Consider the following 25,666-nt stretch of genomic DNA (forward strand, 5'->3'; position numbering starts at 1 on the left):
CAACCCCCCTTCTCCCTCAGCCTGTGTTACTTGGGCAGCCGTGCATTGCTGTGCCTATGTCAGCCAATGGAACAAATCCAGGCACTGCAAAGTCACACACCTGGGGGAGAGGAGATTCAAACTCTGCTCCTTCAGCACCAAAAATGCAGGCATCAGCTGTGTGAGCTACAAGTCGTCTCCCCTGACTGAGGGCAGCAGTAGGTACCAGACAATCTTTGCAGCTCAGACACTGGAAGGCAACCCTGATTCACACCTATTACAGCCAAGAAAAGACGTTTTCAGCCTGCAGAGGCTCTAGTGATGAGGGGGGTTGTGAGTTTTGACCAGCACCCTAACAGCAGATGTCACCACCAGTGTCACAAGTCAAAGCACTATCCACCCCCTTCCCCCTCAAGGCTGGAGAACTTTCTTCAGGTAAGGAGGACTGGATGGGGGCTCTCATCATAGCATTGCTGCCATTCCCCTACTGGCCAGAGGGGGTCACTACAGAGCAGCTAGAAACACATTATCCTTTCCCTGCCCAGAGAGAAGGACTGGGACCTCAAACCCAAGCCTCTTACAAGACCCCAGGCCTGAATCTCTAGCTGAGAGGTGGCCAGATCCGATCATCGCAGAGCAGAGCAAGCTCACTCCAGAGAGGTAGAGCTCAGGCCCATTCCTGTAACCAGCCCACATGCTGCAAACACACTCGTTCTCATATGCACCCAGAGGGGAACCAGACTAGAGCCTGGCTCCGTAGCTCCAAACACTCAGACTTCTACCGCTTGATCCAAGAGCTCCCTAAGCTACCAACAGATCCCCTCTCCGGGCAACATCACACACACACACACCCCTTAACTAACCCTAGCCCTGTCCTCACTGAGAAATTCCAGAAGTGCCTCCTACCATTGATCTAGCACTGGTGAAAAGCCTTGTGCATTCGGGGAGCAGGAGGTTTTATTACTGTGTCACCTGGATAAATAACATCTCTCTAGTGACAGGTTTCAGAGTAGCAGCCATGTTAGTTTGTATCTGCAAAAAAGAACAGGAGTACTTGTGGCACCTTAGAGACTAACAAATTTGAGCATAAGCTTTCGTAGGCTACAGCCCACTTCATCAGATAAACAGAATGGAACATATAGTGAGGAGATGTGTCTATCTCGCTAGTGTAAACCCAGCTACAGGTTATCTCCCTGCTGGAGGGGAGACTGCACAGCTGCAGCCAGCAGGGAAGGAACTGGACTGACTTCAGAGGAAATGAATTGGCTACCGGCACTGAAATCAAAGAGGGAAAAAAAGAAGAGCGAGTAGAGAAGAGAAACTGAATTCCATCCACCTCTAGCCTCCGGCCAGCGAGGCAAAGGGTCTGGAAGGAAGGCACAGGAAGGGAGTTAGCAGATTCCTCTCCGGGATCCAGCACCGCACTAGGGTCGAGTCACATGCCAAAAGGATACAGCGAGAGCTGCTGGAACACTAGAGGACGGGCCCAGGATGGAGTGGAGGAACTAGACACCAGCCTGCATGGCTTCCTGGGCAAACCGCACTGCTAGCAGGGTCCTGGCCAATGCCTTCCCCACTCAGATCCTCTCACTCATTTCCCTTCCCGCTAGCCAAAATCTGACAGTCAGCAGGAAGCTGCCTCATTGCTGTGACTTCCATGCCAAGTCTGACTGCAGGTCCCCCAGGGCAGGATGATCCAGGCAGCGGGACAGAGGCCCCTCTCTCCTGGTGTCACCTCTGGGAGGAGTTAATGCTGCCAGCTGTAGGGAGGCAGCGGTCTAGACACGGGAGAAGCAGCCACATGCCCCAAGCCTGCAGGATCTCATGAACAATGACAATTTTGCCTGCCTGCCCTTCCCCCTTTGGGCCACTAGAGGCTGCTGCGCTACTCACTGCAGGCAGCAGCTGCCAGCGACACTGGGTGCCCTGAGCCGCCCCACACCCAGCCCACCCTGAGCTGAGCAGCAGGGGCCTCCACCCTGGTGCAGGAAGTTAATGGAGGAGGCAGCTCAAGGCAGCCCCTCCCTGGTTGTGGCAGGGGCAGCTGCTGGAGCCTGCACAGGGCAGCGGGATGGAGCTGGGGCACTGTCCAGGGACCCCGGGCCCGCATTGGCATGCGCTGGAGGCTGCATTTGCAACCTGTAAATCATCCCACCCCACGTGCACACGGAGGGGGAGAGCAGGGAGAGTTCAAACGACAGACAACCCCTCCCCCCATCAAACTTAAGGATTTAGTTTAAATCTCCTGGCGTTTAAGCCAACCTCCCATTTCTGGAGGGGACAGACGCTCGTGAGTCAATCTCACGCTGACCATCATGGCCCATCCCTCTCCCAAGGATGGCGAGCCCTTGGGCAGCGCTGTTCAGTCCTCGCCCATGTAACTGCAGAGGCGTCTGGCGGCCTCTCCTGCAGCAGCTCCTGCCCTTGAAGTAACCTGCTGAGCACGGCTTTGTTCCCTGCGGCAGCTGCCAGCTCGCAGGCACCGACGCGGGAGGTCAGGAACTCACAGGCTGGGGGGGACCCCTCCCCTGGCTCCTCCACATCAGCCCACCCCTCCCCTGCTGCAGTCAGGGGCTCTTCTCAGTACCGCGCCAGAGGGAGGGGATCTGCCGTCAGTGCTGGGAATGAGGCACCCTTGGGGGGAACCCCACACTCCAGGCACGTGGGGCATGGAAGGGGTTAGTTGAGAAGGACTGACAGGGCTGAGGGGTGGTATAGCCAGGGCAAGGCCTACTCCAGAGGTACTGAATTGCTAGAGAGTAGATCCTGCTAGACCACCCAGAAGACGTTCCACCAGGGAGGGAGCACGGACTAGTGGTCAGAGCAGGGGGCAGCGGGTCAGGCAAGCCCACCGCTGCCACCACTCATACTTCACCGCGCCTCGGCTGTAAGTCGGGGGATAATACCAGCTGCCTGGGAGATGTGAGAATTCACAGCTGTACAACGCTTGGAGATCCTTCGGCGAGAGACACTACGGGCCAGACCCTCGCTGGGGTAAACAGGGCTTGGCTCATTGACTGGATTGGTGCTCTCCTGATTCACACCTGCTGGGGCTCTGGCCCATAAAGGGCAGAGCGTTAGCTGCTAGACACGAGGCGATACAGCCACTCGGCCGCTGCCAGGACTCTGTGCTCTGCCAGAGAGAAGTTGGCTTTCCAGGCTCTCTTTGGGAACCCTCGCTAGCCTGCGGCCACAGCGCTCACCACTGCCCCAGCTTGAGAGAGCTCGGTTGGTGCAACACGGCCAATCCCCCTCCCTCCCGTGCACCGTCTGGGCTCCGTGGCAAGGAAGAGCGCACGGAGACAGGGCAGTTAGATGTCTCTACAGGAGGGGCGAACTGATCAGTCCTACTATGGGCAGGGTGAGCTCCCTTCCCCTCTAGCTACAGGAGAGGGAGTTTGTTTGGAGAGCGAAGAGCCAAAAGCAGACAAAGAGGAAGGAGCTGGTGACCAAGATGTGCATCACACAAAATCTTTAAAAGAAATTCGACAACTCACTTCCCCCTCCCCCCCCTTGCACCCGGGTGGGCAGGAGCTCCTGGGTCCGAGTGTCTTAGCTGCTTGCAGCCTGCCTAGAGACTAGATCAGGGGTCGGCAGCCTTTCAGAAGTGGTGTGCCAAGGCTTCATTTATTCACTCTGATTTAAGGTTTCGCCTGCCGGTAATACATTTTAACATTTTAAGAAGGTCTCTTTCTATAAGTCTACAACATATAATTAAACTATTGTTGTAAGTAAAGTAAATAAGGCTTTTAAAATGTTGAAGAAGTTTCATTTAAAATTAAATTAAAATGCAGAGCCCCCTGGACCGGTGGCCGGGACCCGGGCAGTGAGTGCACCACTGAAAACCAGCTCGCGTGCTGCCTTTGGTGCACGGGCCATAGGTTGCCTACTCCTGGGACTAGAGCAAATGCACTGGTGCAGTCAATGCACCTGGGCTGCCAGACTTCCCCGCACACATCCACAGTGCCCACTCTGCCCCGACTCTGCCCGTGGGCTGGGGGACTCGGAGGCCAATCTCTCCCCTCTGCCAGGCTGCGGCGTGGTCTAGTTCTTCCACATCACCATCATCATCTCAGGTATTTCCAGTGTGCCTATCGTGCCACCCAAAGGGCGGGCACCGAGATGGATGCCACACTCAGATCAGCCAGGGCGAGGCGCTAGAGAGACAGTGGAGGTCTGGCATCTGGAGCTGCAGTGCAGCAAGGCACCACAACGCCCTCCTACTGCTGGGGCGCCCCCTGCTGCCCCTAGTCAGTGCTAGGCACGAGTGCTCAGACAGGGATGTGGGGAGAGTGTGCAAAGCCCACCCGCGGCCCTTACCGCCTCTCTCCGCCTTCGCCACCTCCTCGTCGCTCTCCTTGTGGGCCGTGCAGTGGTAGCCCTTCTTCTTCAGGAGGTTGCAGAAGAGGATGCCCAGCAGCCCCATGACGCAGAAGACCGGCACGATGGCCAGCACGGCGTACTGCGTGGCGTGTTCCTCCCGCTTCCCATCCCGCGTGCCATTGGACGCTGCCCTCTCGTCCCGTCTGTGCAGGGCCTCGACGTTCCTCGCCAGCCGGGTCAGCCACGGCTTCGCACCTGGAGGGAAGAGGGTTAAAAGGCTTGTACTGAAGGTGGCCTAGTGGCTTGCACACTAGACTGGGCACCATGAGATCTGGGTTCTAGTCCTGGCTCTGCTGGGTGACCTTGTGCCTCAGTGTCTCCATCTGTAAAATAGGGATAATGCTACTTGCCTCCTTTGCCCAGAGCTAGGTATGTTTATTGGGAGGGAGGAACACTCTTTTGCCACGTGGTTATTGTAGACCCCACTGCCTGATTGTCAATAAAATGTTCATTTTTTGGTTCACATTTCCTGGATTTCAGTTGAGATTTCTGGCAACATTGTCAGGTATTTGGGGAGTTGGTTTCAGTTTTTTCTTGAAAACTGGAAAAAAAAACAACCACCCAATCAGGGGTAACTGAGGGGCCGTTCTGTGAGGGACCTGTGACGCAGTTGGCAGTCTGTGCCCAGCCCCCTGGCGCTGGAGAGCTGTCACCCTGCAGCAGGGTGCTGAAGTGGTGGGATTTGGGGAGCCAGGCCCGCGCAGTTCAAGCTAAAATGCTGGTCGGCAGCAGGAAGTCGCTCCGGCTTTCAGCTCCCGCCACCCTCAGCCGCAGAGATGGAGGGTCCTGAGAGCAGCCCCCAGCCCATGTCCCCACCCTGGGCACGTGGAGGGTCCGCAGCTCCCCACAGCTGCCTGCGCGGCTCTTACCCTAGCTCTGGCTCCAGCTTCCAGCCTGGCCTGCAGGCAGTGCCGCAGGGGCTGAAGAGCCGCAGCCGGGTCGTGGTAAGAGCTCTCCCGCAGACACAGGGTGTGTATTTTACACAAAGGGCTAGTGTAGTCATAGCCTCACTCAGCCCCTGGGCGATACTGATCCTCAGCCAGGGATTCGATTTCTGATACGCCCACAGCTGGAGCGAGCTGGTGGGGTCACTAGTGGAGGGATGGGAAAGCAGCTCCTGTTAGCTCTGTAACAGCTGGACAGAGGAGAAGAGATCCCAAACCACAGGAAGACGTGGGCCGGTTCTCCTCCGAAATGCACATCCTCCCTCCTGCCTCCCACTTGGAGTGAGCAGAAGGGGGATCCGTTCATGGCTGGGGAGCTATTCAGAGACACCTCCACTCCCGTCCTTGGTGGGTCTGTTCCAGAGGGACACCAGGAGCAGAACGCACAGCTGAACCGGCTGGGCTCTGGCAGGTAGGACGAGGAATCCCCACCAGGCCATCCCCCGACTCTTGCCATCCAGTTCCCTTAGCCAGGACCTCTCCAAAGCACACACTTGGCTACAGGCTCGCACCCCCAGCCCTCCTACGCATACAGCAGCAGCGCCCCGGCTTCACCACCCTCCACGCGCGGGTGGGTGGATACCCCGTAGGGATGAGCCACTTTCAACTAGGTTCTAGACATTGTGGGCAAGGACAAGGGGCCTAGCACCCTATTCGTGTGCCCTGGGAGCTTCTGCGGCCATTCAGGATCTAGGTTGTTACAGGCCTAACCCACTGCAGGGCTCCTGCTGGGATGCAAACGGGTGCCTCCAGGAGTTTCAGGCTAGGCTGGCCCCAGGTGAGTCCGCACGGGAATCACACTTTACAGACAGGGTTCACTTCCTTCCAGCCAGCCCCACGTGACCCCCTGCAATGAAACCCGCACACCCCCAGACCTGAACTCAGCAGGCTCATCGCGGGTGGGGGGGGGCTGCCCCCAAGAGAGGAGCTTGCACTGCAGCGATATCCCCACACCTAGCTAGTTAGCTCACCACCGAGCACCTGGTGTGTGGCCCTGGTGTACATGGGTGGCACTCACATGCCTGGGATGCAACTGGGCAGATATGTGGTGCATGCACACCTGGCTCTGACTGTGCACACAGCGCGAGCTTGGGTGGTACAGACAGGCAATCTATGTGACCAGGCACATGTGGTGGCTGCAGTTATGAGTTTTTACCATTATAGTTACCAGCTCCACTAACTAAATCCCCGTCTACATAAATTCCCCGTGCAGGTTCTGTCAGGCATGGTGTTCTCCCCTTTCCTGTCCCCAGCAGCGGCGTTGCTGTGCACCGTGACAATAGCTGAGGCGCTGCACCCTAGAAGTGGCTGCAGTGCAGGGATCTCCTGCTTTAACACGTTGTTTGTATTACAACAGCGCCCAGAGGCTAGGGCTTCGCTGGCCTAGGCCCTGTGCAAACGCCGAACACAAGACAATGCCTAGCCTAAGGAGCTCACATGGAGAGCTTTCTCTAACTCCAGAGGCGTTGGCAGCAACTCTGCAGGTGGAGATCTGCACTTAAAGCGGGACTCCAATCCCGCCCCTTCACGCGTCAATCAGGACAACCTGGCACAAGAGCTCTGCAGAAGAACAATTGGATTTGAGGCCGTTTCTCCTTTAGCGAATTCTGCATTGCACCCGCCAAAGTGCTTTAATGAAGCGTTGGCACAAAGAGTGCTTTATAAATACATTACTGGGGAGGCATAAATCGCCGTGGGACTGAAATAGCTCGAAGAATGTGCAAGTCAAACTGAGCGACCGAGAGCACGCTGGAGCCCCTGCCATCCCCAGCTGCCAGGCATTTCTCAGAGCCAAGGGGTTGGGCTTTTTCTACCCGAGTTGCCAAGAGACAAGCTGCTGGCCAGGGCCAGCAGACCATATCCAGGATCGGTGGGGCTCTGCACTTGCCCTGCTCTGGCTCTTATGGGGGAGGGATCGCTCAGTGGTTTGAGCATTGGCCTGCTAAACCCGGGGTTGTGAGCTCAATCCTTGAGGGGGCCACTTAGGGAACTGGGGTAAAAAGCTGTCTGGGGATTGGTCCTGCAGGGGGTGGGACTAGATGACCTCCTGAGGTCCCTCCCAACCCTAGTATTCAATGATCCCACCTCAGTGGTGGTTTAGGTTTCATATGCTCTTTAAAACTCCTCAGCGCCTCCCTTTTCACTGATCATGTGGGGTCACTTTCCTTGTTTTCCAGAGCAGGGGTGGGTGAAATAGCTCCTTAGTCTATCTGTGTGGCCCTTCTCCCCACCCAAGAACTGTCCCTTCTGCCTGCGAGACCCAGGCACGTGGTTATCTGCCCCTAAAGGAGGCTCCCCCCCTTCTCTGGGAGATCATGGGCATTCTCCTTTCCTGGCAGCACACCCGGTCTCTGCTAGACAGGCAGAGAAAGGTATTACAGTCCAAATAGTACTGGTCCCGTTTGGATGGGTGCCTCCTTCTCTGACTCCTACCATCTCCAGCTGCACCTGCTGGCCAACGTTCCCTCTAATTTTTTACATCCATTTGCGGAATGAATTTTGTTATGTGCACCAATATGGAGGTGATGTGCGGTGGGGGTGGGGCCGAGGGGTTTGGAGTGTGGGAGGGGGCTCAGAGCTGGGGCAGAGGGTTGGGGTGCAGGGGGTGAGGGCTCCAGCTGGGGCTGCAGGCTCTGGGGTGAGGGGTTTGGGGTGCTAGGGTGAGGCCGGGGCTGCAGTGCCTCTCCCCACTGCAGCCTGGCACGGCCCAACTTGCTCCCCGCCCACCCTCTACCTCTCTCCTCTCCAGGCCCCTTGATGGCCACGCAGCTTAGAGGGAACTGGAGCTGCTGGGTCTGGGATTGGGTCAGGGCAGAAGATTGGCTATGCATGTCGTGATTCGAATTCTGTCTCCCTGAACTGCACCGAGACAGTCTCAATGGGCAGCAGAGGCTCCCAAAAGGAGACCGTCCTCCCTTTTGGCCCATGGTAACACCGAGCATGACGGCTGTGGTGTCCGTTGCCCTCTCACTGTTTGCACTAACCTGGGCAGCCCAGCATGCCTTTGGGAGCAGAGGAGCATGGCAGGCATTCGGCTGTTGGGTCCGTCTCTCCTTCAGGGCTGTAAAACCTGCCAAGAGCAAAGCGAGGTTAGCAAAGGACCGAACACAGATTGAGGCCACGGCTGGCAGTTAAACAGCACCCAGGCGTTCTCTGGGGGCAGGGGCAGCTGCTACAAATTCCAGCTCAGACAAAGCCTGACTATGGTGGAAGCAGGTTACATTCCCTGCATGCCATAAGCTATTCGCTTTCTTTCCTACTCTGCACTGCTAAGGATCTGCCACGTTCCACCCCAGAAGTGGCTGCATTTAGTGGTGGGGCAAAGCCATCTCTAGCTAGTTTATACAGTGCTTGGAGACCATTTTCAGAGCAAAGTGCAAGACAGTTTCCTCCCCCCGCAACAGGGAAAGGAAGGTGTATGCTCATCACCCCTTCTCCAAATCTCTTTGACTCACTGGATTTGCATTGGCCAGACTCACCCGCTCTGGAGCTAGTCAGTAGCCCAGAGCAAGAGAGGTGACTAAACTAGTGAGTTTCTCTCCTCCCTCTTGCCTGAAGGATACCGGCTTGGAGGAGTTGAGCCAAGTGCCTTCTAGTGACTCACGCGAACACTCACCGGCAACCGCCTTCCTGCTCAGCAGCTTGGCTCTTTGCTCTCCATGGTGCACCGAGGTTGCCGGGCAGCCAGAAGCGTTCCCACTCGACAGGGCTGCGCCAGCCCTGCTAGCCTGTCTTCGATCTAGTAACACCCTGCAGACGGGCCCTCGCTAGCCACCCCTTATGCCCAACGGCTCAGAGCCAGATCCACAAGAGCTGTGGGATTTGGGCCTTGGTCCAATGTAGCGTTCTGAAGTCCTTACACACATGGTCACCCCCTGGGAGGCCGGCAAGAATCGGCCCCCTCAATTTGCAGATGCCACCCAGCTCTGTGCACGGGCCCGACTCCCATCCCCAGGAGAGCCCCAGCGGCCACTGCACTGCCCACATGAGGACAAGCCACAAAGCAAAGTTACCCTGGCATGCAGCCTCCACACCGGCTGTCGGCTGCAGCTGTCCCAGGGCTGGCGTGGACCCTCTTCCTGGCCTCACAGGTGGTCTGAGGCAAGCAGGGCGCCGTGCCATGGCTGGCCGAGAAGGTGCCCGGGGAGCAGGCTCGACAGGTCACGCCTAGGCCTTGCCCAGAGCCGCACTTCTACAGGAGAGCAAACGGAGGAGTCAGAGTCAGGAGAGGAGCTGGCACCGTCGGCCGCCCCTATGGCGCGCCAAGTCCCTCTCTGTGCCAACAGGCCTCCTCTGAGCTGCAGGGAGAGATTAGTCCCCATGGCCCGTTCCACCCACAGCCTCTCTGCTCAGGCTGCCAACCAGCACTAGCTGGGACTGAGGTGCTCCAGCAGCCCCGCACAGAGGCCACCCATCGCCAACCCCTGGTTTGTACTGGGCTGGGTCTGAATCCGTGAAAGGGCTTTAATCTCCACCCCACCCTCACAGAGGGATCTGCGGAGCCATGCGCTTCCTGACTGCATCAAGGGCTGGGGAGGACAGCCACCCCCAGCCCATCCCCGGGCAATATTTCTGCTCAAGCTGCTGCCAGGCAGCCCCTTGCTAAGTAGTGGGTAGAATGGCTTACCCTATCGGGCTCCTCTCCAGGGGGACACTTCGCACAGGGGGCACAGTTCCCCTCCACGGTCCAGTATTCCTGCTCCCCGCACGCCAGCGCCCATGCCCGGTGCCGGCTCAACAGCTGAAAAGAGACAAGGCAGTGATGGGAATCCGGGAGCGCTGCTGCTTCCCAACGCTCCCGCCCCTTCTCCCTGGGCTCCCGGTCCGTGGGAACCAGCCTCCCACTGGTCCTCTGCTGCTGCTGGATGGCCCCAAAACCCTCATCCAGAGAGTCTCCAAGAGCATTAAGAGTCATCCAGAGTCCTCGGAACCGCTCTCCGCAAATAATTTCTGGAGGGGGAGGACAGTTAGCTGGACACGGACCCAGGCAGGACCGGTCCCCCTCAGCCTGTGATCTCCACAGAGCACACGAGTAGCTTTGCCTTCAGGGCAGGCAGGTGAGCACAGCACATTGGGAGGGGCTGATGGACCTGCCCCCACGCTGCAGAAAAGCTGGCTTGCCCAGGCCCATCACCCTGGTATCCGAGCACCTCCAGCCTGCCAGCTCAGCCCTCAGCCTCCCGTCTCTCCCTTAAAAAAAACAACGACCCCCCAGGAAGGGGGTGGGGGGGAGGAGTGTCAATGGCACTTTGTCCTGCAGCAGCAACGCAAGCAGTGCCCCAGATACACAGCCAGCAACCCCTTCCCGTAAGCACAACGGAGACACACGAGCCAGCCCGGCACCGCCTGCTTCCTTAGCTAAGTGGGGAAATGGTCCCGCTACGGTGTGGCACTTTCCCGGCTTCTGCACTACCCCGGTGGAATTGGCCAGTGAAAGGATCCAAGTCCTCGCTCCCACTCCCTTTACCCAGAGGCCTCCCTGAGCTCCAGGGCTCCTCTTCCTCCCTCGCTCCCGTGCGTCAGAGTCCGCGTGACCCTGACAAGGCTGGGCCCACGATTCCTGGGGGCTCGACCCCCAGTCTAGGGCAGGGGCTTGGGTGTCCCCACTCCAGGCCGCACTCTCCACACCAGCCACTCCCCTGACCCCCTGATCACTACGTTAAGTTCAAACCAATTACAATTTATGAAACAGCAACTATAAGCAAGATCGGGGAAAAGGTCAAAGGAACAGGGGCCCTGTCCTGTGGGCACAGGGAGCACCACAACCAGCTGTCTCCGGGACGTACGGGAAGTTCACAGCCTGCTCCTCACACGTCCCAGGCAGGGGCCAGCACCACCATGCTGCGTAACCGACACTTGACAAAAATACCAGACTTAGTGACTTAACTCTGCCCTACCCTGCTCTGCCTCCGGAAGCTCCAGCTCACCCAGAGGATGGGCTGACCTGGAGTGTTGGCCTCTCCCCATTGGCCCTGGGGACTGGTCTCAGGATCCCGATTTTCCTTCATCCCTTCCCCTTGCTTTTTGTATTGGGAAAGGGTCAGCCGAAAACCCCAACAGCCCCCTGACACTTAACCACCGCCACGCTGCCTGCCCAGGGGTGCTCGGGCAGGATGCAGCGATAGGACCACGTAACACCCAGAGAGACACGGCAGGAGAGGTGGCATCTTTTACTGGACCAACTTCTGCTGGTGAGAGAGACGAGCTTGCGAGCCACACAGAGCAGATCCCCAGGCTGTACAACAGGAGCTGGTCCAATAAAAGATATAACCTCGCCCACCGTGTCTCTCTAACATTACTCCTGGGGGGATTCTGTGTGACCCCCCCGCAGAATTCTTGTGCTGCCTGCGGAAAACGGCAGGGAAGCCGCACAAGGGGTGGGGAGAAGATGACCATGGGTGAAGTTTTTGGGGAGCCACTGTCTCCCCCAGAGGTGAGGCATGGGGGGCACACAGGGTTACATGCCGCTGACCCCCCCTGCCTCATTTCTGCAAGCGCAGAGCTGCCCAGCTGAAGGAGGCTGCGTCTCCCTCTGCTGCCTCTGCAGCTGGACACTGCCTCCTGGGTCCTAGGGGCAGTCGTGTTCCCCTTCTGTGGGCTGGGAGCCTTCCTGTATTCTGTGCAACAGAGAGTGCCTGTGGTTGGGGGTGGGGGATGTGGGAGGGGAGGGGGAGGAGAAAAAAGGGGGATCGGGGAATCGGGGGTGGGGGGGAGCAGGAGCCTGGCATGCAGCGTCCCCTCGGCAGCAGCTAAGGCTCCCCTGTTAAGTAAGCCCATCGAAACCTCACTTTGACAAGCCCCCAACACCTGGACCCCACCGAGGAGCCCCTCATACCCAGACACCCCCCCACTGAGCCCCATTGCCCCTGCACATCCAGATCTCCCACTGAGCCGCCTGCACCCAGATGGCCCCACACAGAAACCTCACCCCCCACACCTCACTAAGCCCCTCCACACTTGGACCCTGCTGGGCTGAGCCTGCCCAGCCACACCTGGTGCGCGTGGCACCGAGGGGCAGGACCCCAGAGTGTTCCTGGGGCAGGCCCGGCCCTCGCACTGTGTCAGGGTCAGGTGCGGCCTCACAGCCGAGTCCCTGTACTGGGGGTGGTGGGGGCTTCAGGGTGATCTCCCACCTCAATGCAGCCCCTGGCCTGTGCTCCCCACTGCCATGCTGGAGCCACATTTATTGACAAATAAAGTTTTGCAGAATTTTAAGATATCGTGCGCATCATTTTTAGGCGCCGAATTCCCTCAGGAGCAGAACATCCTGGGAATGGCACAGCTTCAACTTCACTGCACGCCGCCTCCGTGACACAGCGCTGGGATTGGCTCTCCGCTGCCCTCTGCCCCCAGAGCTGGGCTTGACTCAGCTGGAGAGCGGCTGGGGTCATAAGGTTCCAGGAGGAACTTACTAACCCTGGCAGCCACCCACCACCAGCCCCTGGAGCTGAACAGGGAGGGCCCAGCTGCACTGATAGCTCCGATTCTGACTTGAATCCGAGCCCAAGGGCCAAAGCAAGATGCTCATTAGACCCAAGCGTGTTGGTTTAGGTAGGGTACGAGCAGCCTGTGTCACCCTCTGAGTAAGGAGCCAATCAAGTCAGGGTGAGGGTTACGTGCCTCCCACAGGCTAATTCCTAGGCAGGCTCCTGTCCTGCTCCCCGCAGGTGGGATGTGGTAGCTACAGCCGCCTCTGGGGAAACAGAGAGAAGAACTGCAGACAGTTGGCATCCCCGACAGCCCTGGGGCGAGACAGGAACAATCCCTCCACCTGCCAGCTCCACCCCCAGCCACCCTACCAGATAAAAGCGCTGCCAGGCAACCCCTGCACACCGTCTGAACAAGCAAACAAAGCACCAGGAGAGCTTTAGGCTACTTATCAGCACAAAAGCGGGGGGCAGCGGCTCTTGCCGAGACCGAGGGCGGTGCTGGTTACTTCGGAAACCAGCACTCAGCCCTGGACAGAAATAGATCGGAAGGTGGGAGCCTTGTGACACAGCACTCACCTAGCCTGTTCTAGCGGGCGTTGCTTGGCCCTGTGTTTCTCCAAGAGGCAGCACTAGTCACCTGCTCCTTTCACGTTCTCCCCCACTACCGCAGATCCAGCCCCCTGAATGCCAGTATTGCTACGCCCAGCCGCAGCACTGCAGCTAGGAGCGTTACGATAGCCCTTCCTCTTAGGAGCAGGAAACATGAGGCTGGATGACCCAGTGGCCTGATCCAGATGGCATAGCCCATGGAAAGGAGACATCATCCACAAGCGTTGGTCCCCAATTTAGGTTAGAGATCTCCCCATGTCACTAAATGGAGAGGCACAATGCAGGCTGGTAAGTTTCGGGAATCCCCAGTAAGGGGCGTGCAACACTTTCTAGTGCAGGAGAACCAGGAAGTGAAACTGGACGGGCTAGTGTCACACGCCAAGCTCAGAGAAACACAGAACAGTTACATGCAGCATCAGTGGCCAGCCTGAAGAGGTCCTTGCAGTTCTGATCATGGCTATGTGCTTCCGCAGCGAACTCCTGTCCGGTAGGTAAATAGCTCGCTGACAGATGGGTAAGTCGAGGCTCAGAGCACCAGATTCTCAGCTCCTATCAATTCTCAGAGCTTAGGCAATTTATGTCAGCTGAGAATCTGCCCCAGAGAATTCCAGCGGCTTGCCCAGTGCTGGGCCAGAAGGAGAATTAGTAGCAGTCCCAGGTTTTGCCTCTCCCGGGACTGTTGGCAGAAGTAGCGCGGCTGGACTCGGTCACAGCTGTTCTCCTCCCAGCTATTCAGCGCCCCCCTGCCCATCAATGGAGGGTGGGGAGCCCCTGGTGGGTCACATGCATTTTCAGTTGTTTCATTCCCCTATTGAAGAGGGCCTAAGAGATTCATGAGGACGCACAGGTTGGGTCCCAGTGGAGTCCAGAGCCCACTGGCGTAAGCAGAGCGCGTTGTCCCTGGGCAAACAGCTCACAAGTTGGCAACGCTGCCTTCTTTGGACAGCAGCACCTTCAGCAGGAGCACAGGGCACCAAGACAGGCACCGTTCATTAGCACGTCACTCACTCACTGCGAGCTGGCTTGATGGGGACAGCTACAAGGGACAGCAAACTGCAGCCCTCCCAGATTGCGATGTGGAGTGAGGGCAAACACTCAAGTGGTGACCATTTCCCAGGAAAGATGTAGAACAAAATGGATTCCGCCCCCCCCGGGAGTTCTTTGACCACACAAAAATTGATTCACAGATTTGTTTCAGTTCATTTCTTTGGCTTTCCTTCACCCCTTTCTTCCGTCCCTCACTCCTGTTCCACGCCCTCTTTCTTCCACTGAAAAAAGGGAGGGAGGGAAGAAAAGGGAGGAAATCCCCCAAACTGAAGTAAAAGGGAAACTTCTGTTTCGGGAAGGGGGGGAGGAAGTGGGAGACAGAGGAGGTGTCAAAGGATCGCATGAAAGTGTTTGAGGAAAACAATGAAAATCTCTCAGAAGTTTTGATTTTCTTCCAAAAGTCATTTTTCATTGGGGGGTGGGGGAATGGATGAAAACATTTTGGCAAGCTCTGCTCTCTTTGAAGGCTGAATGTTTCTCCTGTGATCTATCCACACTAACAAGCTAGGAACGAGGTTCTAACTCTGATCTCAAAGTGGGGCCTCAGCGCACAGCAGAACTGAAATGACAAAGCCTGTATGAACTGGGAGAGGCTAAACAAAATTGAGTTATGGGTGTAATACAAAACGAGTCCAGTCCCATGAAGAAGAGTTGAAAATAGCAACTGGGAATGTATAAATAAAATGTCATAAGACTTTACAGTAAAAAAAGACTGAGGAATGCACATGTTGCGTCATACACAGGCTAATTGGCAGATTGGTAGTTCATGAATTAAAGAAGTGGCATGGCTTGGCTTTTACAGAGAGGCAGTGTGGTCCAGTGGATACAGCACAGGTCTGGGGCTCAGGGGATCTGGATTTTATTCTTGGCTGGATGACCTTGGGCAAGTCACTTTGCTGCTTTGTGCCTCAGTTTTCCCATCTGTAAAATGGGTGATAATGATACTGATGTCCTCTGTAAAGTGTTTTGAGATCTGCTGAAGGAAAGCATTACATATGAGCTAGGTATTTATTAATAAAGTGTTTTATATAATTATTTCAGTTTATACAGTATTACTTCAGTGTCCAGAAGCTATGATGGGTACTTTACATCAGAAATTTATTAAATAAATTACTGCAAAATACATAATTGACCATTCACAAGGTACTGTCCTACCTGCCTGTAAAATTATCTATTAAGCCTTTCAACAGTGTCATTCAAATGTCCCTGCACCTAAACTTTGCTCGTACCCAAACACCTCTGAAAAGGCTCTCTGGAGAGTTAAAGGTAACGCAAAACAGAACAAAATTGGCCTTGGAGCCCTTTTTTGGCTTCTTTACAACCTTTGAAGATTGAATGAAAATCCTTTCAGGCTGTTTCTTTGCCTGTGTTTCTTTGCTTAAATCAAAAAGCAGAAACAGGAAATTCAGGTCTTCTCTACCCTAGAAAACTATGGCAAGTGAAAAAAATTAATGAAGTTTTAACATCTCACGAGACTGAAAGCGAAGGAAGTTTTAGTCGTGATGACAGTAAATGTGCTGGTGGTTACACCTATCTAATTCCAAATGACTAGTGGAATCTCTGGAGAAAAGAAGTCTTTGTTAAAAATGCACCTTAATTAAAAGGAGGGTGTTCTAAGTGCTCGGACATTCCAAAAACCTCCAAAAGATCCTCCAGCCAAACTAGATAAGGTGTTTTTGGTTAAAAATGTATTAAAACAGGTAAGGGGAAAAATTAAGAAAACTAAACAGATTATGAGGGATAAAAAAGCCCTAACAAAGAAGCCAAAAAGGTTGTAAAGCCAATTAAAAATATATTTTAGTGCCCCTTTAAATATGAGCTGTGGAACACCAAAGATAAGGAGTGAATTTCAGAACTAAGAAGGCTGCAAGGAGCATGCCCTGCCAGCAACTCCCTTATATAGGTGCTCCAACTTGAGCATACCATATTGATCACAGCTGCACGGGGAAGAGAAATGGTCTCTCTTGCATCTTGGGTACTAAGCTATAAAAGGTCAAAAACCACAGCCTCTGTCTCCACCCAGCAGCTTGCCAGGGAGTCATTGGTTATTAACTAATTTTGTCAATTTGCAACAGGGCTGCCCAGAGGGGGGAGACAAGTGGGACAATTTGCCCCAGGCTCCTGGCCCTGCAGGGCCCCCCCCACGAGAATATAGTATTCTCTAGTATAGAATTGCAACTTTTTCCTTATGGAAGGGGCCCCCAAAATTGTTTTGCCCCAGGCCCCCTGAATCCTCTGGGCGGCCCTGATTTGCAAAGTGCTTTGAGATTCTCACCGGGAAGGCATGCACAGAGCCAGGTTAGTATAACAAAGGGAGGCAAGAATGGGGCAAGCCCAGATCCTCTCATCTGAACCCCTGTTCTTGGGTCGGTTCCAAAGCTGGATGGGCCCTACCGGCCTGGTCTGAGCAGAGGTCAGCTGATTTTATAGAATGGCTACTATCTGGGCTGAGTAAATCACACCGCTAACACCAAAACCCCAGCCCTGATCCCTGTTTTAACTCCAGACACTGCCTCCTCCCGCAGCATTACTGAGGATGGGAATAGCACATTGCAGCAGTGAGACGGGGAACTGTATCTGTTTTCAAGTGGAGCACCCTGGGCTCTGCTGTCTGCCACACTTCCCAGCACCGGAGGACACAGAGCAGCAAGCCACAGGAGCCACGAAACCATCTCCACCAGCAGGGCAGATTTGGGGAACCTGTTTTCTTACCACAGCAGTCAGGACCAGCTACTTATCAGCCAGCGCAGCTCAGCTCTGACCTAACACTTTGCATTTGCCCAGGGCCATCAGTTCCCAGCCAAGAGTAATCAGGGATAGGCAAGGGGCACAGGGCAGTCAGGAATTCCCCTCAGCACTTCCACTTCATCCACAGAATGCGCCTTGGGGCAGCAGGCCAGCCATAACCAAGGTAATGGCCGCCCCCTCCCATCCGTCCCTCAGCAGCGCCTCAGGGCAGAGGAGCCTGAGCGGAGAGGCAGGCCGGCCAATGGGACCCTGCGTCCACAGCTTTTAAAGGGATCGAGCCGGAGCCGCCATATCGATTTATAGATATTGCAGCAAACCCGATGCCCAGCTCTGCCACCGTGTCTCTAATGGATAGGGAGAGGAGGTCAGGGATAAGGGCTCTTGGACCAGGACAGACCTGGGACCACAGCCTTCTGGTGTCCAGCATGGCATCTCCCTGCTTTTCCAGGTCTCCCCTGCTGTGTATTTCAAGCAGCAAGGCAGGGGGAGAGTGTTTGTGTGGGGAGGGAGGGGGGATTAACCCTTTGACTTCTGAAGTAAAATACCTGTTATTTCCCTCTCAACCAAACACCCCCCTTCCCCACATCACAGCCGCCCTCCTTCCGGCCCGTCAGCCTGGGCACAGCACCCTCCTGCAGCATCCAGACGGGCTGCAACAGCCAGACAAGGAGGGCCCCCCCTCGCACCAGCAGCTGCCGCACGCACGCTCCTCGGCCTGGCCTCCTCTCCACCCTGGCACCAGCAGCCGCCGCACGCACGCTCCTCGGCCTGGCCTCCTCTCCCCCCTCGCACCAGCAGCCGCCGCACCATGTGGCTAGGTTGCCTAGAGGGAGCCCAGAGGCTGGAAGGCGGCGAAGAGGAGAACTCTAGGTAGGATCAGACTGGTAAGGAGAAGAGCTCCCTGCCCTGAGACCGTACAGTCAGAAGCCCAGAGCCTGCTGTCAGATCGGTGTGGGTGGCCCCGGGTGCCCGTGTACAGCCCAGCTGACTTCAGCAGGACTCTGTGGTGGCAGGGGCCCAGCCGTGTGGCTTCAGGCTGGGAAAGCAGACGGCAGAGCATGTGGCGCTGAGGCATGTTGCAGCTTGGTTTTACTGTCACTCTTGCTCGGTTGCTTGGGTTTAGTCCCCTCCATCGGCTTATCCCAACCTCTCTCCTGGCCTTTTCCCCCACTCCCATCCTCTAACACCAGCTTCCTCTCTGCCTCTTCACGGTCAACACAAGAGCTTTCGCCCTTGCAGCCTGCCTGACTCCCCCTCACCCCCGCTCTCCACAGCTTGGGGGACGCGTGAGCATTCACAGCCACCGCTTTACATCACTGCCCCACGCTTATGCACAATGGGGTGCAGCCGGCCTGGGCCGTGCTGACCAGAACGAGCGCAGGATTATATTGTACTCACTGCAAGGAAGACGACGAGCGACCAGCAGACCAGGTTCCTCTTCATCCTGAGGGCCGACGACTGCAACAAGCCACGGAACGAACCTGCTGGGGACAAGGAACAGGAGGGTCACTGGTGAGTCAGCCTTCCTCCGTGGCTAGTTCAGTATCCAGCAGGACGGATGCACCTTGGCACCCTCATTACAAACCCGGATTTACCTTCAGCCCGCACACTGTCCTGCTGATCCCTGAAAATTACAGGGAGCTGACAAGAAGCCTTAGAAACCTGGGGTTAGTTAAAGGGAAGAAACCAACAACCAGACAGGCTTCCTCCAATAGCGCGCATCCCCTTGTCTTTGGGTCTGTGCCACGCAGCAGAGCCTGGAAGGGGTGCCAGTGATGTACAGCAGCCCTGGAACCTAGAGTGGGAAACTCACCAGTGGCCATAACTATCAGCAGCGCTAGATTTACAGATTGGGCCTATATTTAAAACCTGCCTCTCTTTTCCGACATATCTGGGTAGATACAGACCCCCATTCTTATCAGGCCTTGTATAACAGAAAACCTCCCCCATCAAAATGGGCAGGGAAGAAGAGAGACAGACAAGGGGGAAAGTTGTTCCATTGGACAGGCATATGCCTGGTTTGCCTTGCCAGTCCAGAAATTTCTCCTACAAAGTCTCCAGCCTCTCCCTGCAGGGCTGCAGCTTTAGAAAGCCATGTAACTAAGCCTCACGTCTAGTTTCCAAAGCCGCCAGCAAGGACTTCCACGCTGACTGATGCGTAAGGAGCTTGATGCAGTTACAGCGAGCCTGGCCTTAGAACGATTTTAAAGAGTGATGCATTAGACATTAATTGGGTCTACAGAGCCCGCAATTAAATGCCCAGAGACCTGCACTCGTTTAATAGGATTGATTCGGTTGTCGGTGAATCCATCTGTCAAACGTTACAGTACAAGGCATTATTTCATTGCTAGCAGTGCATCCTGGGACTGCATGTTGCTTTAGAGAGTTCTCTGGAGCGCCATGGGGATTTTAGGATTGGAGCCAGGGGCAAAGCAGGCACAAGCAGGGGACAGAAGCCAGCTGGCATCATTGCAAGCGGACAACATAAGCTATAACTACGGGGTGAAATCCTGTCCCCACTCAAAGTCAATGGGAGTTTTGCCACTGACTTCAACGGGGCCAAGATTTCACTGCATCTTGATGAGGTTTGCTTCAGAACGCTGAGCGCAGCTGAAGCTTTGTGATTGGCCGCTAGTGAGGTCACACACTTCCAGTACCTTGTAAAGCTGCCCAAGTTGAGCCATTTTCCTTATTTCACCTCTAAATTTCACCCCAGGAAAGTGATTGTGCTGCCTCTCAGTCCCATCTCAGAGCATTAGCTCAGCATCTGCCACTGGCCCCAGAAATTCTGCTCATCGGGTGTTTACGCCTCAAATCTTTCTGAATTTGCAGGCAGGCTTGGCAGAGGCTAGAGATTCAAAGACAAGAGGGGACTGGTGGCACAGAAAGCTAGGTGGCACCAGCTAATGCAAGGACTCCCTCCAGCTCTTAGAGGCTGGGTGTCCAGTTTGGCTTAGGCTGCATATGACCTATTCTGATGGTCTCTTGTAAGCCCACCTCACAGAAGGCTGGTCTGACTGGCATTTAGCTGCTCCAGGAGTCTGGAGCTCAGTTGTTCGCTCTGGCAAAACAAAGCAAGGGAAACAGAGGTCAGGCAACGAGCACAGATGGGGAGGTCGATTTGTGTCATATAGAAACCCAGGAGTCAGGCAGCACTATCGACAGGGATCTCCTACCCTGGGCAAATGGTCTGCCCTTAGATTTGCACTTTGTTAGTGTCACGGCAGTGCCAATAGCAATCATGGCCCTATTGTGCTGTACAGACAATTCACAATTGGAATCGGTGAGAGTTGCCTGTACTTATCTAGTGGAAGAATTTGGCTCCTGGGGTTGTTTCTAGTCCCCCACCCTCCCAAGACAGGTATTTTCAGCCTCAGCAATTGATTTTAGATTAGAGGAAAGGCAGGAGCACTAGGACGTCCTTGTGGAAGAGACTCATTCACAGGAAGCACCTGCTAGACAGGTACAGTGGTCTGACTACCTTAGATGCACCATACAGAGGGCAGTCTCAGATGCACTGCTGTATATGCCACAGCTAGGCACAACCAGGGGAACTACAAATACTGGTCAAATCCATCCCTGGTGTAACACTGGCTCCAATGAGCTTATACCCCCAGGGAGGGATTTTATCTAGTCCGTCATAGAATCATAGGACTGGAAGGGACCTCGAGAGGTATCTAGTCCAGTACCATGGCAGGACTAAGTATTATCTAGACCATCCCTGACAGGTTTGTCTCACCTGCTCTTAAAAATCTGCAATGACAGATATTCCACAGCCTCCCTAGGCAATTTATTCCAGTGCTTAACCACCCTGACAGTTAGGAAGTTTTTCCCAACGTCCAACCTAAGCCGCCCTTGCTGCAATTTAAGCCCATTGCTTCTTGTCCTATCCTCGGAGGTTAAGGAGAACAATTTCTCTCTCCTCCTTGTAACAACCTTTTATGTACTTGAAAAGTTATGTCCCTCCCCAGTTTTCTCTTCTCCACACTAAATAGACCCAGTTTTTTCCCCAATCTTCCCTCATAAATCATGTTTTCTAGACCCCTAATCACTTTTGTTGCTCTTCTCTGGACTTTCTCGAATTTATCCACATCTTTCCTGAAATGTGGCACCCAGAACTGGACACAATACTCCAGCTGAGGCCTAATCAGCACGGAGTAGAGCAGAAGAATTACTTCTCGTGTCATGCTGACAACACTCCTGCTAATACATCTTAGAATGATGTTTGCATTTTAAAAAAATTTTTTTTTTTGTGGACTTTAGCTGGACCCCCAGATCCCTTTCCACAGTACTCCTTCTTAGGCACTCATTTCCCATTCTGTATGCATGCAATAGATTACTCCACTTAGGAAGGAACCCTTTGCATTTGTCCTTATTGAATTTCATCTGATTTACTTCAGACCATTTCGATTTATAATCCTACCCTCCATAGCGCTTGCAACCCCTCCCAGCTTGGTATCGTCCACAAACTTGATACGTGTATTCTGTATGCCATTATCTAAATCATTGGTGAAGATATTGAACAGAACCAGAACTGATCCCTGTGGGTCCTCACTCAATATGCGCTTTTAGCATGACTGAACCACTGATAACTACTCTCTGGGAACAGTTTTCCAACCAGTTATGCACTCACCTATAGTAGCTCCATCTAGGTTGCATTTCCCTAGCTTGCTTATGGGACTGTCATGCGAGAGAGTATCAAAAGCTTTACTAAAAAGTCAAGATTACCACATCTACCGCTCCCCCACTATCCACAAGGCTTGTTACCCTGTCAAAGAAAGCTATCAGGTTGGTCTGCCATGATTTGTTCTTAACAGATCCATGCTGACTGTTACTTATCTTGTCATCTTCTAGGTGTTTGTAAATTGATTGCTTAACTATCTTTCCGCATACTGAAGTTAAGCTGACTAGTCTGTAATAACCCAGGTTGCTCTTATTTCCCTTTCTATAGGGGAGCACTGTACTTCCCCTTTTCTAGTCCTCTGGTATCTCTCCCGGCTTCCATGACTTTTCAAAGATAATCGCTAATGGCTCATATCTCCTCAGCCAGCTCCTTGAGTATTCTAGGATGTATTTTGTCAGGCTCTGGTCACTTGAAGACATCTAAGTAACTTTTAACTTGCTCTTGCCCTATTTTAGCCTCTGATCCTACCTCATTTTCACTGCGTTAAGTATCAGAGGGGTAGCCGTGTTAGTCTGGATCTGTAAAAGCAGCAAAGAGATGCATCCGACGAAGTGGGTATTCACCCACGAAAGCTCATGCTCCAATACGTCTGTTAGTCTATAAGGTGCCACAGGACTCTTTGCTGCTTTCACTGAGTTAGACCTCCAAGCGCCAACGAAAAGTTATTTAACATTTCTACCACTTCCAATATTTTCTGTTATTGTTTCCTCCCCCTCCCTGAGTAATGGGCCCTCCCTGCCCTTGGTCTTCCTTTCGAACGTATTTATAGAATGTTGTCTTGTTACCCTGTATGTCTCTAGCTAGTTTAATGCCATTTGTGCCTTGACCTTTCTAATTTTGTCCGTACATACTTGTTTGTTTATATTCATCCTTGGAAACTAGGTCAAATTACAATTTTTTGTAGGACTCTTTTTTGAGTCTCAGATCATTGAAAATCTCCTGGTTCAGCCAGGGTGGTCTCTTGCCATACTGCCCATCTTTTGTATGCAGTGGGGTAGTTTGCTCTTGTGCCCTTAACAAGGTCTCTGAAAAACTGCCAACTGTCTTCAATTGTTTTTCCCTCTTAGACTTGCTTCCCGTGAGACCTTTCCTACCAACTCCCTGGAGTTTGCTAAAGTTTGCATTCTTGAAATCCATTGTCTTTATTGTGCTGTTTTCCCTCCTACCATTCCTTAGGCTCATGAATGCTACCTAGATGTCAGGCCTAGATTTAAAATGTCCTGCTTTTGTGATTTTTTTAAATGAAGCCTGGAGCGTTTCTGGAAGCCCTGCTTCCTGAGATTGAACAGCATGAGCTTATGGCAAATCTAGCTAAACAGAAAGCTGACTTTATACTACTGCTTAGGTGGCAGATAGTCGACAGTAAACAGAGTTTCTCCACTTCTCATTTGGGGAATATGGAGCTGAGCCTAGGTTAGTTTAACCACTTTTTTTTTTTTAAACTGCTACACAGCATGGCTCAGTGATTGGCGCTCGAAGCAGAATGAAAGCACTTTACTGTATATGACCGCATTACATCAATATTGCAATAGATTTCTTTGATTTTCCTCATCAGTCCTTTTGGGAAGGGGAAAGGGAGCGAAGGCAAGAGAGAGAGAGACCCACACAATACAAGTTGACCTCAATGGACACATTATTGCAGGAGTGGCCAAACTTACTGACACTCCATACCACCTACACTAATCTTCGGAAGTTTGAGAGCCGCAAGGCACGCACAACCTGCCCTGCGGGGCGGCGCCTGACGGGGTGTGGGCCTTCTGCCCTCAGTGCCCCTCCCCTCTCTGCTGGGCTAAAGCCCCTAGTCCCCACCACCACCTTGCCACAGAGCAGAAGCCCCAAGCTCCCCCACCCAGTCTTGTAGGTAGAGAATGGAGAGGGGTGCGTGGGGGGCTCCAGGAGCTGCATTTTTAATTGTAAAAAAGAGCCGCATGTGGCTCACAAGCCACAGCTGCATTATAGGTTGTTCTCAAATCTCTCAATTACTTATTGTCACCCTATTTGTTCTTTCCTTTAAAGGCAATATAATCCCGGAGAACTGGGCTGACCTACTGTGACAAAGTGGGAATGTTCTTAACATTTTCTCTGAATACTGCGTGTGCCTCAGTTTCCCCTCTGTATTACTCAAGCATCCAGGTGGTGGGATAAGGGTGTGTGATAGTTGCAGGGAGCCCTAGAGGGCAGGTGAGACTGCCGACTGGCTGCCTGGGGCCAGCGAATAGCAGACACTCTAACCTGGTGACTGACGGCCAGGCCCCCTCCTCTGCAAGAAGCAGCCAGAAGAGTTGGAGAACAAAGTGAAAGGTGCAGACCAGGTGACCTGTTTGCCTGGGAAAGAGACAAAGGATGGAGGAGAGGCACAATAAGGGCGTGACTGAGGCCAGGAAGTTGGAAGAGTGTTTGGGACTTGGCGTTAGGGGGCCCCCCCCCAAGAGCCCTGGATTCCCCCCCTCCTTGAAGATAGGCTTTGCTAAAAATTCCTGATTTCTGTGCTAACAAGATCTGTTCTACGCTGGGTTCCTGTCAACTAATAAACCTTTTGTTTTACAAAGCTGGCTGAGTCACTGCTGACTGCAAAGTTGGGGTGCACGGCTTCCCCTGGTGTCCCATCCATATGGAGGCACCCACGGTGCTGCATGCTCTGGAGGTCAGACCCAGGAAGCGCCAAAGCTAAGCAGGCTTCTCGCTCTAGTGAACCTGTGCCTGGGGGTGGGGAACTGCACCAGAGTCTTGGCAGAGCTTCATTCAGAGCAATTCCAGAGCACCAGACTGACACACCTCGTGTCTAAAGCAGCATTGTGAAAGGATTGAACAGGAAGAGATTAGGGTTTTTTGACTGTGAAAGAAAACCTACAAACAAGTTTCACCTCAATCTAGTGATGAGTAAGTTTAGCGAGAGCGCTTGTGAATGGATACCTCAAAATGCTCTAGACATCTGAACTTCACCAGTACAGTTAAGCACAAAAGGCTTGTTTTATTTATGAAAGTGTATCGAGCAGGCAGAGCAAGGACCTGCGAGTAGAAATGCCACCGGCTCACAGATTAGCTGGTGGGGGGGGAGGGGGAGCCAATTTTTCCACAGGCAAAATTTTAAATATATTTTTCAAAACAGCTCACAAAATGTTTGTTTATTCAACTAAAACCCAAAACCAGATGCTGAAAAATTCAGTTTTCAAGAACTGAATATGAAAAAGATTTGGTGTTCAAACATACAATCTTTTAAAACTGAAAATGAGACTCAACACAACATTTTTTCCACTGATAATGGAGGGTGGGGAGGGGGAGAAAGTTTTTTCCTCACAATAAATATCTTAAAAAAACCTAAAATGAAAAAAATTTACTAAAAAAGTTTTCATTAAGTCTGTAAAGCTATTTTTCCATCTACAAAAAGCTGTTTTGATCAAGAAATTTCAACCACCTCTCGAAATCCTACCTCCATATTGCCACAGTCTCATTCCCCACAAAGTCTGTAAGATGAGGACACCCCAGTGGGATTGCAGAATTGGGCCTCTGAAGAACTTTGTTACGCTCCGATGAGAGACGGGGAATGCAAGAGCCAAGGAGTAATGGAGATAAGCGACCAATGATCGGTCTCACAGAACCATAGTCAGCTAAAGGCTCTGAGTTAAACACATGCAACAGCCGCTAAAGTGTAGGCATTTGGCCGAAGGCAGAATTTAACTTTAAGTGTGTCATCAGGCTTCCTGCTTCACCAGGAGTTGCTCATGTGTGTATGGGAAGCAGGTGGGGAGATGAGGCAGAGGAATGAGTCCATTCCTGCAAAGAACTATGCATCAGCCACTACCAGCAGCAAGATACTCAATCCAGCGTCCCATTCCACACAC

At 53.4% G+C, this 25,666-nt stretch overlaps 1 protein-coding gene across 5 annotated transcripts in view; it reads right to left on the reverse strand.

Annotated features, from left to right (window-relative positions):
• RELT (RELT TNF receptor) overlaps positions 1 to 25,666 on the reverse strand; it is an 80,615-nt gene that overhangs the window by 20,113 nt on the left and 34,836 nt on the right. For 2 of the 5 annotated variants that reach the window (XM_039520167.1, XM_039520165.1), the window contains exons 2-6: positions 18,539 to 18,624; positions 9,934 to 10,047; positions 9,320 to 9,498; positions 8,291 to 8,376; positions 4,300 to 4,557 (exon numbers count right to left, since the gene is read on the reverse strand). In XM_039520167.1, coding sequence (XP_039376101.1) covers positions 4,300 to 4,557; positions 8,291 to 8,376; positions 9,320 to 9,498; positions 9,934 to 10,047; positions 18,539 to 18,624 — 723 coding nt within the window. Of the gene's footprint in view, positions 1 to 4,299; positions 4,558 to 8,290; positions 8,377 to 9,319; positions 9,499 to 9,933; positions 10,048 to 18,538; positions 18,625 to 20,137; positions 20,202 to 25,666 lie in introns of all 5 variants that reach the window. The other 3 variants (XM_039520168.1, XM_039520166.1, XM_039520169.1) reach the window with 3 other exon arrangements.

The sequence above is a fragment of the Mauremys reevesii genome, linkage group 1, assembly GCF_016161935.1.
Source record: "Mauremys reevesii isolate NIE-2019 linkage group 1, ASM1616193v1, whole genome shotgun sequence".
Lineage (NCBI taxonomy): Eukaryota > Metazoa > Chordata > Testudines > Geoemydidae > Mauremys > Mauremys reevesii.